Here is a 14,283-nt window from a genome sequence, read left to right as displayed (position 1 = left end):
CAAATGGCATTTTGAGTGTTCACATAAGAAATCCCACCAAGATAATCCGTAGTACATCTAAATCAACTGACAACTTAATGCAATAAAATGTCCATTCCCGCTACAATGCAATGAAAAATTGTGTCATTTTGTTTTGTTTTGTTTTTTTTGTTTGGCTTTTTCTTAATCTATTGTTTCTTTTCTTACTTTTCTCTCATAAGCAATAAACAACAATGAATAGACATAACTTCCCATTCCCATAGAGACTTTAAAAAGATATAAGCTTGAAACATTTTCCTTTGACTATAGGTTGAAATAAATTTTGGCTTTAGAAAAAAGGGCATAGGTAAATATGCGGCCCATTTAACAATAAAATAAGATATTCAAGCTTAAAGGGGCTCACTAAGTGATTAGCGTTTAGGTATGAAATATATTAGTCCAAATGGTTCATCCTAATGCCCTTATCATATTAAGCGCATAGACTCCTACGAAATCAAATTCGACAAGTTCTAAAAAACCAAGTCTAGAGCAACAATCACACACAAGAAGAAATATATAACATTTAAAATGAATGCTCAAATCTCAAATACGGTAAAAACATTTCATGCTTGGCTACTTATTTTCTACTTCATCAGCAAGTCATCTAATGAAAACTTATCATCTTGAAAGAAATATACACAGGTCTTTAGCACACAAGTCATTCATCCAATTGGGCAACCAATGAATATTCCCACCCCCCCCCCTCACACCCATTATGCGCATTGTCCTCAATGTAAAGGCATCGCAAAAAATGAAAAGTGCAAGGGACAGTGGACTTTCCTTAATCGGGGAGGGGGGGAATGCGAGGGCGCTATGAATAGGTAGGAGAGGCAACAATCAATCATAGTCATCTCCAAATAGCTTCTTAATGATGATGTGGTTGTCTCTAATGTTCTTTTGCAACTTCTGAATCTCATTCTTGCAATTTTCCAACTCAGCGTCAAGTGTGGCAAATCGTGCTTCCATTGGGTTTGTGTAAGAACCTGCAAGATTAGAACAAGAAGGAGATTCTTTCAGGGTAAAGAGAATGCCTGCATTAGTCAATTCCTTAGGTAAGGCTCCCATTCGGTAGAGAGTGCCGGCATCGAGAGTGGTTATCTCACAAGCTACATGGAGAGAAAGTAGATCAAGTGAATCAGGGGCAGCAGAATCAATGATACCAAGATTAATAGCCAAACGAGTAATATGTGAACCTAAAGGAACATGCCTATTTTTCGTATGCACAACAGTAGAGAGCTGCGACGCAACCCATTATGCGAAATTAACTTTCATTTTTTTTGTCATGCACCAAAGAAAGAAAAGTTCTGCCTTATTGACCACATTGGATGTGTCTTTACGACCCAAAAAACTATATGCAATGAGAGAGTGAATATATTGCAAAGCCGGACTCCTAAAATAAGAGAACTTTGACATTTTCAGATTGTAAGGGGCAGTGTTAGAAGTTAAATCATGCCATACCTCATTCAAATCCGAGAGAAAATCAAGATGGAATATGATCACGCTCTCCACAAAGCTCTTTTTGGCGACATCGTGTTTGGAGTACATACCCAAAGCAATACCAAAATCTGCAATAAACATTTTAAACTCGGTACCAAGTAAACAAAAGCGTACCACATCGGAGAATTCACAGTAAACTATGTAGGGACAGTGAAAACAAAATTAGAGTAGAATTCTAAAGTTAGCTCAGTCAATGCCGGTACATCAATTCGTAGAAATTCCGACCAACCAAAAAACTCAAAATAGTCAATGACATCAAGAATCAAGTTCAATTTCACTAACAAGACGATACCCAATTTCTTGCAAGGAATGATTTTTTTAATGGGAGAATTGACAAATTCAAATCTTTTGATATCCTCAATATTATCAAATGAAAAATGACCTCCGATGAACTTATCCGGCACCATGTGAACTTTCTTACCGCATAGGAGTCGTGACGAGGGCTTCAAAATCTTCGGCAAACTGGAGAGGGACACTTGAATCGTAGGTCGGATAGAGGTGGATTTCTTCCGTGGCGCCATAACCTGCAAAATAGAAGAGGAAGGGGACATTTACTTTTAGTCGGTACAGTTATGTTTCCGTACCAGAACATTTCCGAATGAGATCCGATGCTTCCCCTCAATTCTGCCCTTGAACGAGGATCGTTTCCAGTAGGTTTAGTATCAAGAATGGGACCTTCTCCTTTGTGGATCTATTCGTCCTTCACCCATGCAAATTCATCGTGGATGGTGAGCTTTAGGAAATCTATAAGGTACCGGGAAAGCTCCGGCGCCAACCTGTGGAATACCGTTTGGATCTCTTCCCGGATCTGATCCTGTAAAATGCTAGCCGGAATTGTCACCATTCTTTCCATACCTTCCGGAGCAGTAGAGTACTCATCTTGTGAGATCTTTTGGAAACATGTAGCGCTGAATTTTTGTTGACGACTCCTTTTTCTTTCGACATGGAGGTGCTGTCCGGAGATAGTATTTTGTGATTCCTTAATTGCTTGAAATGCGAGACTCGTCGGAGTCCCACTGGGTGTGCAAATCTGTTATCGCTGAAATTCATCAATGACGGCCTAACGGATTTAGGCTAGAGCTGGCAATGGGTCGATTAGTGTCGGGTTCGTGTCGAGTTGAATACTTTAAACGGGTTAAATTACTCAACCCTAACCCGACCCGTTTATGGTCGTGTCGGGTTTGTGTTGACCCGTTTATTATCGTGTCGGGTTCAGGTTGACTCGTGTTGACCGGTATACATAATTAAGTCGAATTTCTTGATTCAAATTAAATAATTTTTTGTTATGTTGTCATGTTATGTTAGTTTTTATTGGTTTGAGCATAAATTAGGTTGAATTATTTAAAATTGAACTTAGTTTAAATTAATTTATGAGAAATTATTAAATTATGATTATTTTACATATATAATAAATATATTAATCAATATTAATATATTATAATCGGGTTGTCCTGTCGGGTTCGAGTTGAGAGCCTCAATCCTAACCCGACCCGTTTACTATCGTGTCGGGTTCGTGTCAACCCGTATACATAATCGGGTTGAAATCTTTGACCCAAACCCAATTATTTCGTGCTGGGTCGTGTCGAGTTGTCGTGTGGGGTCAGTTTTTGCCAGCTCTAATTTAGGCCAGTCAAAATCGAAGAGAATTGGGTTCTCCGGTCTACTCAAGAAAGTATCCGGGCTTGGTCTCGCAACAAAAGTTAAAGATTGTAATTGTCCGGGGAAATTAAACTATTAAATTTTAAAAATCGGAAGAAAGCAGCGGAAACAAAAAGGAATGAAATGAATAATTGAAAAAATAATATGAATTTAAGAACAAAAATAAGAAAAAAGCAAACAAAAAAGCAAAGTAGATAAAAACTGGATCGTGTGAATTGTTTTTTTTTTTTTTTTTTTTTTTATGGATCCTCCTTCATATCCTCACTTTCCCTATTTTTGTTTCATCATTTTCTCCAATTTCCTATTTTTTGTTTAGGAAATTTTTTTTACTCCCACCCCATTATATCTCTCATCCATATTAAAATATTGTCTTTACCCATACATAAATTGGGGCTGGATTGGAGTTGTTTGAGCCGGCTCATTACTCTTTGAAGCTGGGCTGCCAATCACCTCCGGAAACTCAAAATATGTGAGAGTAAGAACTATATATTTAGTAAATTCAACAAAAGATATCTATTTACTATCATGTCTTATAAAATAATTCAACATTTCAAATACAATCACCTTTCATAAACTTGAGTTTTCCAAAACTAGTTGTGTTATAGAATGATGCATTGAACATATACATGCCATATAAATAGCAATGTTACGAATTTTGCCATTTGAGATGGAGGAGTGACTATTTGATTGAAAACTCATTTAAATAAATGTGGGCCCAAATTCTATAACTCACTTTATCAGGTCCAGTCCTACACGGTGTTGATTTGTGACCGTACGATCTAGGGATTCTATCTAGACCGTCAATTCCGATCTAACCTAAGTATAAATATGTGTGATGTGTTGTAGCGCGGCCTTAAGCTTTAGATACATTTTCTCTCTTTATCACTCTCCTGTCCGGCAATCTTGTCTTCTCCTCGTAGAATTTCTCTCATCTTTTTCTTGATCTATGTAGTGTTAGATATTGATTCTTGACGTCTACTCTTGTGAGGTTTTGAGAGTCACCGTCGATTTTCGAAAGTGAAACAAGTTGTTCTATGTTTGTCTTCATCGTTGGTGAGTACATCCTTTTTTAAAGCAATTTTATAAGTGGATTAAGTTTTTTCCATTGTTAATCGAGTGAACAAGGTGTTTACTTCGAAAGGGGAGTTGCAAGTCGATGGTTGTAAAGGATATAGTCCGAAGAGCTGTGAGTATGTATTTTTCTGGCTTTAGTTTGAATCCGGTGCATTGATATCTCAATAGTTTGGGGGCGTAAGCGTTTATACATAGTTTACTTAAAGTATTTTGTGTTTGCGACCAAAGCCTTTATTTGTTTGGATTCATTTTTGTTCGCTTGATTTTTTTTTCCCTTGATTAAATTAATAAATAGATTCTAAAATATTTACTAGTAATATAAATATTTTCTTTCTAAAAAAATTGTATTTCAAACATGGAAAATATCAATTAGCAATCGTATCTTAATTTTTCCTTGTTTCTCATGACCACATATTTACTTTATATTATTCTTATAAATGTTTTAGTAACAAAAAAGTTAATAAAAACTATAACGACTAATTTTTCAATTTTGTGTTTCAGGTGTTACCTCTATTGTTGTTTCTATAAGTACTTCATCAAATACATCGCACTCATCTTTCTTTTTCAAGAAGTTTACTACTTCTAAAATTATGACGTATGTGTTCTTCATTCTCTAAACTATATTCCAGAATATTTGTTCTTCAATCTTAGCATTAGGGAAGCATATTAGTGGTTTTTCTTGTTCTATCCTTAAAATGATGTTTTTATATTTTTGGGGACTTTCTTTTTTAAAATTCTGCATTTTGTTTTCTTTTGGGTTTATTTCATCTTCGATCTCGGATTTCTGAACCTATTAATAATATTAGCTTGGCATGATTTTATTTTATTTTTTTGTTATGTTTCTTCAACTTAAACAACAAAATTTTCTGGTTGAGTTCCAAAATGTGTCGTACCTTGCCATACATATATAAATATATATTTTTTGTAATTCAAAAGGATATGAGTAGAATGACCCAGCTATGGCCTTTCAGTTTGTTATCCTTGGTGGGATTTCTTAAAGTAACCAAAGGTGCTTGTCGAACAAAATTATCTGATCCCCAGAGAACGGGTCACTGAGGTAATGTGTATTATCCTTGCCTCTTATTACAGTAATGATTTGTATCACTTATATGCAATACCAGATCTATTTATTATTTATTTTTTTTTTTTTTTTGTTTCCTTCCTTATTACTTGTATCTGAAACTGAGAGAATGAGTTTTGTGGTTCAAACCTTTTGTTTCGTTATTTCCTTAGAAAATGGGCAGCATACAAAAAAACTAGCTAAACACAAGGAGACTGCTGTAGAAATTCATTGTCTACAAGCTAAGGTTGAATCCCTGACTAATATCATCAATCGAAAGGTGCACTTATTTTGCTTTGATTGGCCATTGTTTCTGTCATTGCCTTTCCATGTGCATTAGTATATATGCACTTACTTGCTTGCACATGTGTGCAGGAAAACAAAAGAGATGCATGTTTTCACTTCTAGATCAGCTCAGACAAATGAAAAAGTAAAAAACCTGAAATTAAAGGTATGTGTTCTCTGCCTAACTGCACTTTGATTAGGAGACAAATCTTATTTCATTATGCTAACTTGATACTGGAAGTTTGGCCTTACTATGTTTAGCATATAACAGTAGTTTGTAGCGGGAATTATAATGTCAATAGATTTAGATCAGAAAGATGTATAAGAAAATAGAGCAACATGCGCAGGCTTGTTTTGAAAGGTTGATAGAATTGATTACAAATTTCAAAGTTTTGATGTGTGGGTGCAGATTACTTGTCTAAAGAGAACTGCAGCAGACCTGAAGTTTCGTTTCTGCGAAGAATTTGATGGACTTAGAGAATGGCTCGTTGAGGTAAAGTTGATTACTATTACATAAACCATTTGCATCACTTATACAGAATATTACAAGATTTATTAAAAGCTACACACATTGTCTTTTTCGTTCTTTCAGTTCCGTCTCGACTGTTTTTTCTTTACTCAGTTTTCTTTTGTCATAGATTGTCACAAAGAGAAGATGCTGCTGTAGATTCAATGGAGTTTCCCAGAAATCAACACATGCTGATCTCAATAATTTTGTCGGAGATAAATGAGAAATATTTCTTGCACCCCAATATTGGGTAGGCTTTTTCTTTTTTTTTTTTTTTTTGATGACGTGGAACCAGCAGCCGCTACTCGAAAGTGCGCACTGGGTAAAACTCCGGCCGAACCTAATACCTACAAACCAGACCCGATGGAAAAGTCACACTGGGCACCATGTGTGGCAAATGACCTGAGGTGTCACCGGTTCAAACCCCTGACACCTCAAGTCATCCCTCACGGGACTTTTGATTTCATTTTGTTTGGGTTTGGGTTTGCAGTACATGGCTTCGAAGATGAATAGAATTCTTGGGTTCGAGAAATCTTCTCCAGATGCCAATGTTGTGTTTATTTAAGAATAAAATAATTAGAGATTAATGGAGTGTAATAGCCCAAGAGTTGAAATGAGATGAGGTAGGAAGAATGTGAGTTAAGCTTACTTGCTCTACATAATTTTAGGACGGGTGACCATGTAAAGTCCCTTGGGATCCATGTGAGTTATGAGAAAGCGCTTTGAAATGACTTGTATTTGACTTGTCGGCCTCCCAGCAGAACGAATCAAACTTAATTATGTATGTATTTCTTTGTTTAATTTCTGCAACATTTTTTTTGGGTACTAATCTTTGTTTGTTAATATTCAAGTACTATAAAATGTTGATTTCTTTATTTGTTTATTATTAGTATTTTAATTTATGATTGAATTCCATATGATAAAAATTGGAAAAAGATTTGTTGGTTGTGTTTTGGTATCTTTATATGTGTGATTTTTTTTTATAATAAAATCTTGAACTAAAATGATTATTTGATATGATAATTTAAATTAAAAATATATATATATTTTTATGTAATATATTAAAGAGTATTTGAATTGTATTAGAAGAAAATAATGGAATGAAAGTCCGGTAGTTTTAATAAGATATATTGTATGTGTGTATATCTGTATACAAGCAATATCACTCCTATGTTATATGTGTTGGATAATTTTTCAATTTTTTGTTCTTTTTATATATTGTGTATGCATGATAAATATATGTTTACAAAATAATATGGTGGGAATGAGTTAGTAAGTGAATATAACAATATTATTCAAACCAATAAAAATTTCAAATTAACTTTTATAATTTACGACTAGTAAAAAATGTGAGAAATTAACCAAAACATGAAAAAGGGTAATAATTAACCAAGTAAAAACTTATTTTTTTTCCAATAAGAAAATACAACCAATAATGTTTTGATTGGACTATGTCATCCTGAAATGTAAAATGGTAAAGGGCCTTCAAAGCAACACTACAATCAAAGGACATCGACAACATAACGATAGTGAATCAAAAAAAAAAAAAAAAAAAATGAATGAGAGGAATCGATACTTCGGCTCTTGGAGAGAATGCTCGTTTAAAATATTTAAGAAATTATGTCTATTTATAGTTCATTCAATCCCATCTGAAAAAAACAAATATATATATATATATATAGTTATGGTTTAGAATAACTAAATAAATAAGAAAGAATTCATTAAATCGGATAAAATAATACTATCTCCGTCTCCCAGGGTCTCACTTATTTTTTCTATGCTTGATCTTTAAATATTAATTATTATATTAAAATGTAGTACAAATTTAAAAAAAATAAAAAATACTTCCATGAGTCTTATAATACTTCTACACTTGTACAAAGATGTAAAAAATAAATATGACCTTAGAAGAGAATTGGGAGTATTAATCATCCTTCTCTTGCTAATGAGGTCACCCTTGTCGTACTAATTATATGTGTTAATTATTATTATTATTATTATTATTATTATAATTATAATTATTATTATTATTATATACTGTATATGTTATTTATATAATGTTGAAAAAAAAAAAAATGCTTCCAACTTCTTATTTTTTTCTGTCCAATAAACAAATATTAATGTTATATTATTTACTTGTCCGCTATAAATGTTATACTTTCTTTTTTATTCATTTCTTAAAAATAATGTTCCTGTAATTCAATGTACTTTTCATAATAATATTCAATAAATTTTCTTAAAAAATAATAAGTAATATGTGTATTTTGTCTTTCCATTTAACGCAATTATTTTTACATAAATATTATAATTTTTTAAACTTCATGCAAAAAAGTAACAATTACGTTACTCCGGATGGAAATCATATTAATTTATGATATATTAATATTTGTGTTGTATACGAAAAATCCGTATTCGAGTCTCTCGACAGTTTGATGAAGATGGTCGCAGTTTTGTCTAGGAGTTCCCTAAGGTACTCTAGAGATCTCTTAGGTGATCGTTTCGTGCTTGCAAAATTTAGGATCAGCAGTGAATCCGCCGATTAAAATTGGAAGAAAATGATTTAAAAATGGATTTCCATTAAACTAGAAAGGAAAGTTACAAATGAAATTGAACAAAAGCTGTAAAGAAAGCGGATAAAATGTGGAGAAAAGATAAAACACTCAGAAACATAAAATGCTAAAAAGATTAATATAATAGCTGGAAATGGATTGATCGGGGACCTCTTCTTTGTCCTTGGTCGACAGCTTATATAGCTCCAAAAGTGGTTGCTCCTTAATTGCATCTTGATAACTCATCATTACAGGTCTTCATTTAATTATGAAACCGTCGAAAACTTTCACTTTGCCAAGAATTCATGGTGGATAACACCAGCTCTCTTGATATACTCTGCATAACTCCCAAGTCCCTTATAATAATTAGCTCTATGTATCACCAAAACATCCATGACTCTTGAATAGTTCCACTTAAATGAAGAGCTCCACTGCCCCCAACTTCTTCAATGATTGGTTTTACTTCCATTGATTCCATGTAAAAACCAAAAATATCCAACTCAATGAATACCACCATATAACTCATGTGGCCATCACTTCCATTAATTTTTCGCAACACTCTGGATTTTTCAGAGAGCTTCGGATTTTTTTTGCAGTAGGTTGAGCTTATTCCACTGACCAGATTCTGGGCTGCTTACTTGCTTCCTGAAACTCCGCTGATTTGAGCCTCTTTCCAATTGGACTTTTCATCACTCATTCTTGAGTCTTGTTCAATTTAGGCTTTTCCTTTTGCTTCCTTTAGCTATGCATCCATTTCGGCTCGGATCCGCTATTTAACTACTATTTTTCCGCCTTGATTCATCTGAGATTCTTCTAAAATCTTGCGGATTTCTCGGTATAACAGATGCCTCCAAAAATGTTTGGATGGTTTGACTTCCAAAAACATCCAACATTTTTGTAATATAGTTTTCTTCCAATCAATTCATTGGATCACCCTCTAGCGGCGGAATGGATAGCCAAAAAAAAGCCTCTTTGAGAGCAAGATATCTTCTCAATCATTGCGGACTGATGCTCGCATTTTTTCACCGCTTCGAGGGAGTAGCTATTTTGTGCCTACACTTAATTTCATCTGTTGCTCTCACATGCACTTCCTTTTTTATTTTGGAAAATAGCTTTGGATTGAATCATATTGGCGGAGATTACGATGTCTATGGACACTCGAACCAACGAGTAAATGACTATTCGTGATTCCATAATAGAATCAATTCCATACTGGTTCCAAATTTAATTATTGGAAAATTTTATGGTAAAACTTCGCTTGAAACAATGGGGTAGAAAGCAACATGCTGCTTGAAGGACAAAATCCATTGTGGATTTTTCGATCTACCATTTTCACTTTATCTAGGAATGAGGATGCTCTTGGCTCGACATTGTTTGTTGTGTTACACTTGAACCCTGCTTTTTGTTGGGTTGGAAATAGTCCACGGTGGAGCTCGAGCCGAAAGGATTAATTCATTTATGGGGGATAAGTATCTAGGATTAAATGCCAATCAATCAATTTGAACACACTTTTAATTACCTTTGTACTCTTCAAAAGCCCTAGATCTCTCTTGAAGACACTTTCCTAATTGTGGGCGTTGATGATGAAGGATAATGACAGAGAAATGCGAGAAAGAGGCGTCCTCGGGCCACGAAAAACATGATTCGCAGTCGACGCAACTGATTCCAGTGTAGGGCAACTGGATGTGGAGGTGGTGGACGGTCGATTGGTAGAGGCAGCAGCTTGGCGGCACAAGGACAAAGGAGAGGTGGAAGGATAAACGGGTTAGGCTGTGGGTTATCATGACCTATCTGTTAAGACGGGGATCCGGGCTTTCAACCTAAAACTAATTGATTGTAAGCGGAGTAGCCGTTCCCCTTATAAGGTAGGGGAGTCCCAATATTATATTCAATGTGGGATGTTCAACACTACCGATTCGACAATCCAATATAGGTATTACTTTCTCCTCGAATTAAATATTTTTATTATTCTTATCGAACTCGGACAAAATTTTATTCAATTTTCAAAATCTTCCCTAGAAAATATGGTAGTGATTTTATGTTCGAATCCAAATTATCTTCCTAGAACTATTTATACTACTGTTGCCTCATGTTTCAATACAAAGTGAGTATTTGTTGTTGCTGTTTGTTGAGAATTGTCATTTCAACTGAAATCTTAATGCAAGAGTAGGGAAATCAGTTGGTCGAATCATTTAGTGTCCGTTATGATTCAAAATAATTAGTGGGCATTAACAAGAAAAGAAAGTGGCTCGCTGTTATGGGGGGTTTATATTTGTTTTTTATGATATCATTAAGTTGCTTTTATAATCAATTATGTAGTAACGTTTGAATGGTAGTTTAAATATGGTGTATTTGGTATTCTTGTCGAGAAGTGAGAATCGTTTGAAAAATTGTTCTGTTTTTCTATTCCTGCGCCAACATTTAGAATGTTGCTGGTAGCGATGAATGTCAAGAAATTATGGTATTTGACTAAATGGTTGAATTGACATTGAGTTTTCTGGAGAGGGCTTTCAGTTTGTTTGAGTTGTTGGATTGGATAACGACCCAACTGATCACCTTTGATTTGGACTAATAACCGCTTGACCTCAAATATGATTTGAGATTTTGATAAAGTTTGTATTTGTGTTACCTTAGAACAAATTGTGGAAAAACCATAAAAGCTAGCATTTTCGAACTTTTTTCTGGCAATATCAATATTGCTATAAGATACAAGGCTCTTTTAGATGCATACATTTTTATATTCAGAGTTCAACAATCATTATATGAATTCTTTCTTTACTTTTTGCATCTCACTCATGTCTTTCAATCTTGCAAACATATATATATATATAGATATACCTGTCAAAAAAACCACAAAATAACCCCCAAAAATTAGTAGCACGTACACCCTCCAAGAAGATGGATTCTGCATCTGAAAAGCAAGAAGAAGCCATGGCTTCCGCATCTCAAAAACAAGAAACTTCCATGGCTTCCGCATCTGAAAAAAAGCAAGCAGCCACAGCTCCATCAAGTGTCAAAGAAAAAGACGTAGACATGGATTCAGCATCTGGAAGGCCAGAAGATCCTTTGAAACCGGAACCGCCGATCACTGATTCTGCATCTGATATATCAGAAGTAGCCACGGATTCTGCACCCCAAGCGCACGAAGTAATCCACATTAGCTCGGCATCCGACGAGGATAAAGAAGTCGAAATTTGTCCGCCACCGCGTTCGCAAGATGTAATCACGCCTGATCAATCTGTAAGTTCTCTATCTTCCATTCTTCGTTAATGATCTAATAGGTCAAGTCGAGTTTCTTGATCTGATTATATGCTAATTCATATAAACTCAATTGATTTCTGCAGCAGACAGACAATCTTGTTGTGGAACTTGGGAATCAAGATTCCGGCGGTTCTTTTAGTGATGACGAGCCTCTGCCTGAACCCGATTTGGGGCCAGCTTCACAGCCTGAAGCAACTCAACAAGAGAAGTTTCATGTCACAGCCATTCCCGAGTACCCGGAGGTCAGTAGAACACAACCTCACCCTACCATAGCAGTTCTTGTTACGCTCACAGCGCCGTCAATGTCGCAATTTCCGAATTCTCTAAAGCGTTTGCCTCTCGACCTTGTCGTCGTGCTGGATATAAGTAAGAGCGAGGACGAGTCAAGATTGGAGCACATGAAAAATGCACTTCTGTTTATCGTCGAAAGCATGACCAGTTGGGACAGGCTTTCGATTGTTTCGGAAGCTACTCGGCTTACACCTTTGCGTCGAATGCATCAGCCTGGAAAGGAAACGGCGAAAACAGCTATTCGAGCTCTATTTTCCATTGAAGCCTCGACCGGAATTCAGGAAACTCTGTTGAAGGGCGCCCGAGTACTTGATGAGAGACGTTTTACGAATCCGACTGCAAGTATTATACTGCTGTCCGACAGGGGAGCCGGTCACAGTACGGAGCCTGAATCCACGACAAAAACGAAAAGCCAAACTGCCATCCTACTGAATCTATTGCCAGAGTCTATTTATCCAGACACTCGATGGACTTCCGACCTCGATTCATTTCCTGTCCATTCATTCGGCATCGGCCCATGCCACGATCCCAGTGTGCTGCACGCAGTATCTTCGGCTTCACTCGGCACTTACTCGTACGTGAAGTCGTACGACATTCTGCAAGACGCGGTCGCATGCTGCATTGCGGGTCTCACGAGCGTCACGGTTCAGAACGTTCATATAACACTCGCGCAAATGGTGGATGTCGTCAAGATTAGATCGATCGAGTCTGGGCTACACGCGAGCAGAGTTTCGCAGGCAGGAGACACAGGTGAAATCATAATAGGCGAGATGTACGCCGAGGAGGTCAAAGAGTTTCGTGTAGAGATATCTCTTCCTCGGCTCACAATCCTCGGCAAGAGAGGCGCCACGAAGAGGACTCGTATGGGTATAATGTGGTCGTACTCTGACGCCGTGTGGGAAGTGCACGAAAAGTGTCTTTCTTTTGAGGTACAGAGGCCAATCGATGTATCCCCGGAAGGCAGTACACAATGTGAAGAGATTTTGCAGAACAAAGCGCGCCTGTTCGGCGCAGAAAGCATTAGGAAGGTGAGATTGATGGCAGATCATCCCGGCGAGCTCTATAATGCTCGGAATTTTCTGTTAGAAAAGCTAGCAGAAATGTCGCAAAAAATCGAATCAGGCCATGGCCCGAGCGTGTGGATTTATGGCGAGATGTGTGAGGTGGCGAAGCTATTGGGAAGTCTGCAATTGTACGAGAGATTCGGACAAGCTTATGCTCTATCGAATGTGAGCTCCCATGACAATCAAAGGGCCACAACAAGAGGCTGCAATGTGCCGGGAGTCGTCGCTATCAGTTACCCTGCTTACGCCACACCTCATATGGTTCGGTCTGTGAATTCTTCGAGGTCGCAGCGACATAAGCTTTGGGAAAATATTAGGAACATATTCTAATGATCGAAGAAGCTTCATCCCATTCATGGCTACCATGTAGCCTTCCTTGGTGAATATGATGGGCAGTTTAGCGTGTTCTTGATTCTTTACAACTTTCTTCTTCGGTGTTTGGAGTCTGTTAGGATTTTTGTTACTAAAAAGTGTGTTGACAATGGGGAAAATGATGTTAAAAAACACTTTAGAATAAGAAAAGAATTGCAAGATTTTGATAATAAAACTCAAAACGTGAAAAAGTCACATAAAATAAGAAATCTAGTAGATGAATCGAATAGTTAAAATCGTACTTTAGTGGATGTGTTGTATAAAATTCATATATTCTTAATCTTACGACAGTTTGATAAAATCGATTGGAAAATGTCAAAGGTTCCAAGGTCACTCTAGAAAGCCTAGGTGATATTTTGTGTATGTGAAAATAGAATTTAGTGGAAAAATTCATTGATAAGAAAACAAAAAAAAATGACTTAGAAATAGAAAATCATTAAAATTAAAAAGGAAAGCACAAGCTTGTTGAAAGGATAGTTGTTAAGAAAATGGATAAATGTGGAGAAAATGTAAAATATTGAATTGTAAAATATTGAAAAAATAATGATAAAATGCTGAAAATATTGTGTTGGTTGGGGCCTTCCTCATCCTCATCTTCTCATTTATAGCTTTACTTGGGGGTTGAATGTGTTTGATTGGGGTTTT

At 36.0% G+C, this 14,283-nt stretch overlaps 2 protein-coding genes across 3 annotated transcripts; one reads left to right on the top strand and one right to left on the bottom strand.

Annotated features, from left to right (window-relative positions):
- Positions 1–1,025: 1,025 nt before the first annotated feature.
- LOC127265050 (uncharacterized) lies at positions 1,026–2,066 on the bottom strand. 2 transcript variants are annotated; one of them, XM_051294713.1, is made up of 3 exons: positions 1,937–2,066; positions 1,477–1,583; positions 1,026–1,124 (listed from the first exon to the last, which is right to left on the bottom strand). In XM_051294713.1, the coding sequence occupies exons 1-3, from the start codon at positions 2,064–2,066 to the stop codon at positions 1,113–1,115; spliced, it is 249 nt and encodes an 82-aa protein (XP_051150670.1). In that variant the 3' UTR covers positions 1,026–1,112. The 2 variants fall into 2 exon arrangements, with proteins under 2 accessions (XP_051150670.1, XP_051150669.1); XM_051294712.1 differs by lacking the exon at positions 1,026–1,124 and having other exon boundaries at positions 1,270–1,583.
- A 9,482-nt stretch (positions 2,067–11,548) lies between these two features.
- LOC127264817 (E3 ubiquitin-protein ligase WAV3-like) lies at positions 11,549–13,596 on the top strand. Its single transcript, XM_051294362.1, has 2 exons — positions 11,549–11,890; positions 11,995–13,596. Exons 1-2 carry the CDS (start codon positions 11,549–11,551, stop codon positions 13,594–13,596), a joined length of 1,944 nt encoding a protein of 647 aa, XP_051150319.1.
- Positions 13,597–14,283: the final 687 nt, after the last annotated feature.

This window comes from Andrographis paniculata, unplaced genomic scaffold, assembly GCF_009805555.1.
Source record: "Andrographis paniculata isolate CXL003 unplaced genomic scaffold, ASM980555v1 Contig71END, whole genome shotgun sequence".
NCBI classification, from domain to species: Eukaryota; Viridiplantae; Streptophyta; class Magnoliopsida; order Lamiales; family Acanthaceae; genus Andrographis; species Andrographis paniculata.
This window is presented reverse-complemented; position numbering and strand designations above follow the sequence as displayed.

Excerpts from the sequence above, each read along its gene's own strand:
- LOC127264817 (XM_051294362.1), top strand. The coding sequence starts at position 11,549 with ATGGATTCTGCATCTGAAAAGCAAGAAGAAGCCATGGCTTCCGCATCT. Across the intron at positions 11,891-11,994 it reads TAATCACGCCTGATCAATCT|CAGACAGACAATCTTGTTGT; the intron begins GTAAGTTCTCTA and ends TGATTTCTGCAG.
- LOC127265050 (XM_051294712.1), bottom strand. The coding sequence starts at position 2,066 with ATGTCCCCTTCCTCTTCTATTTTGCAGGTTATGGCGCCACGGAAGAAA. Across the intron at positions 1,584-1,936 it reads CTCGTCACGACTCCTATGCG|ATTTTGGTATTGCTTTGGGT; the intron begins GTAAGAAAGTTC and ends TGTTTATTGCAG.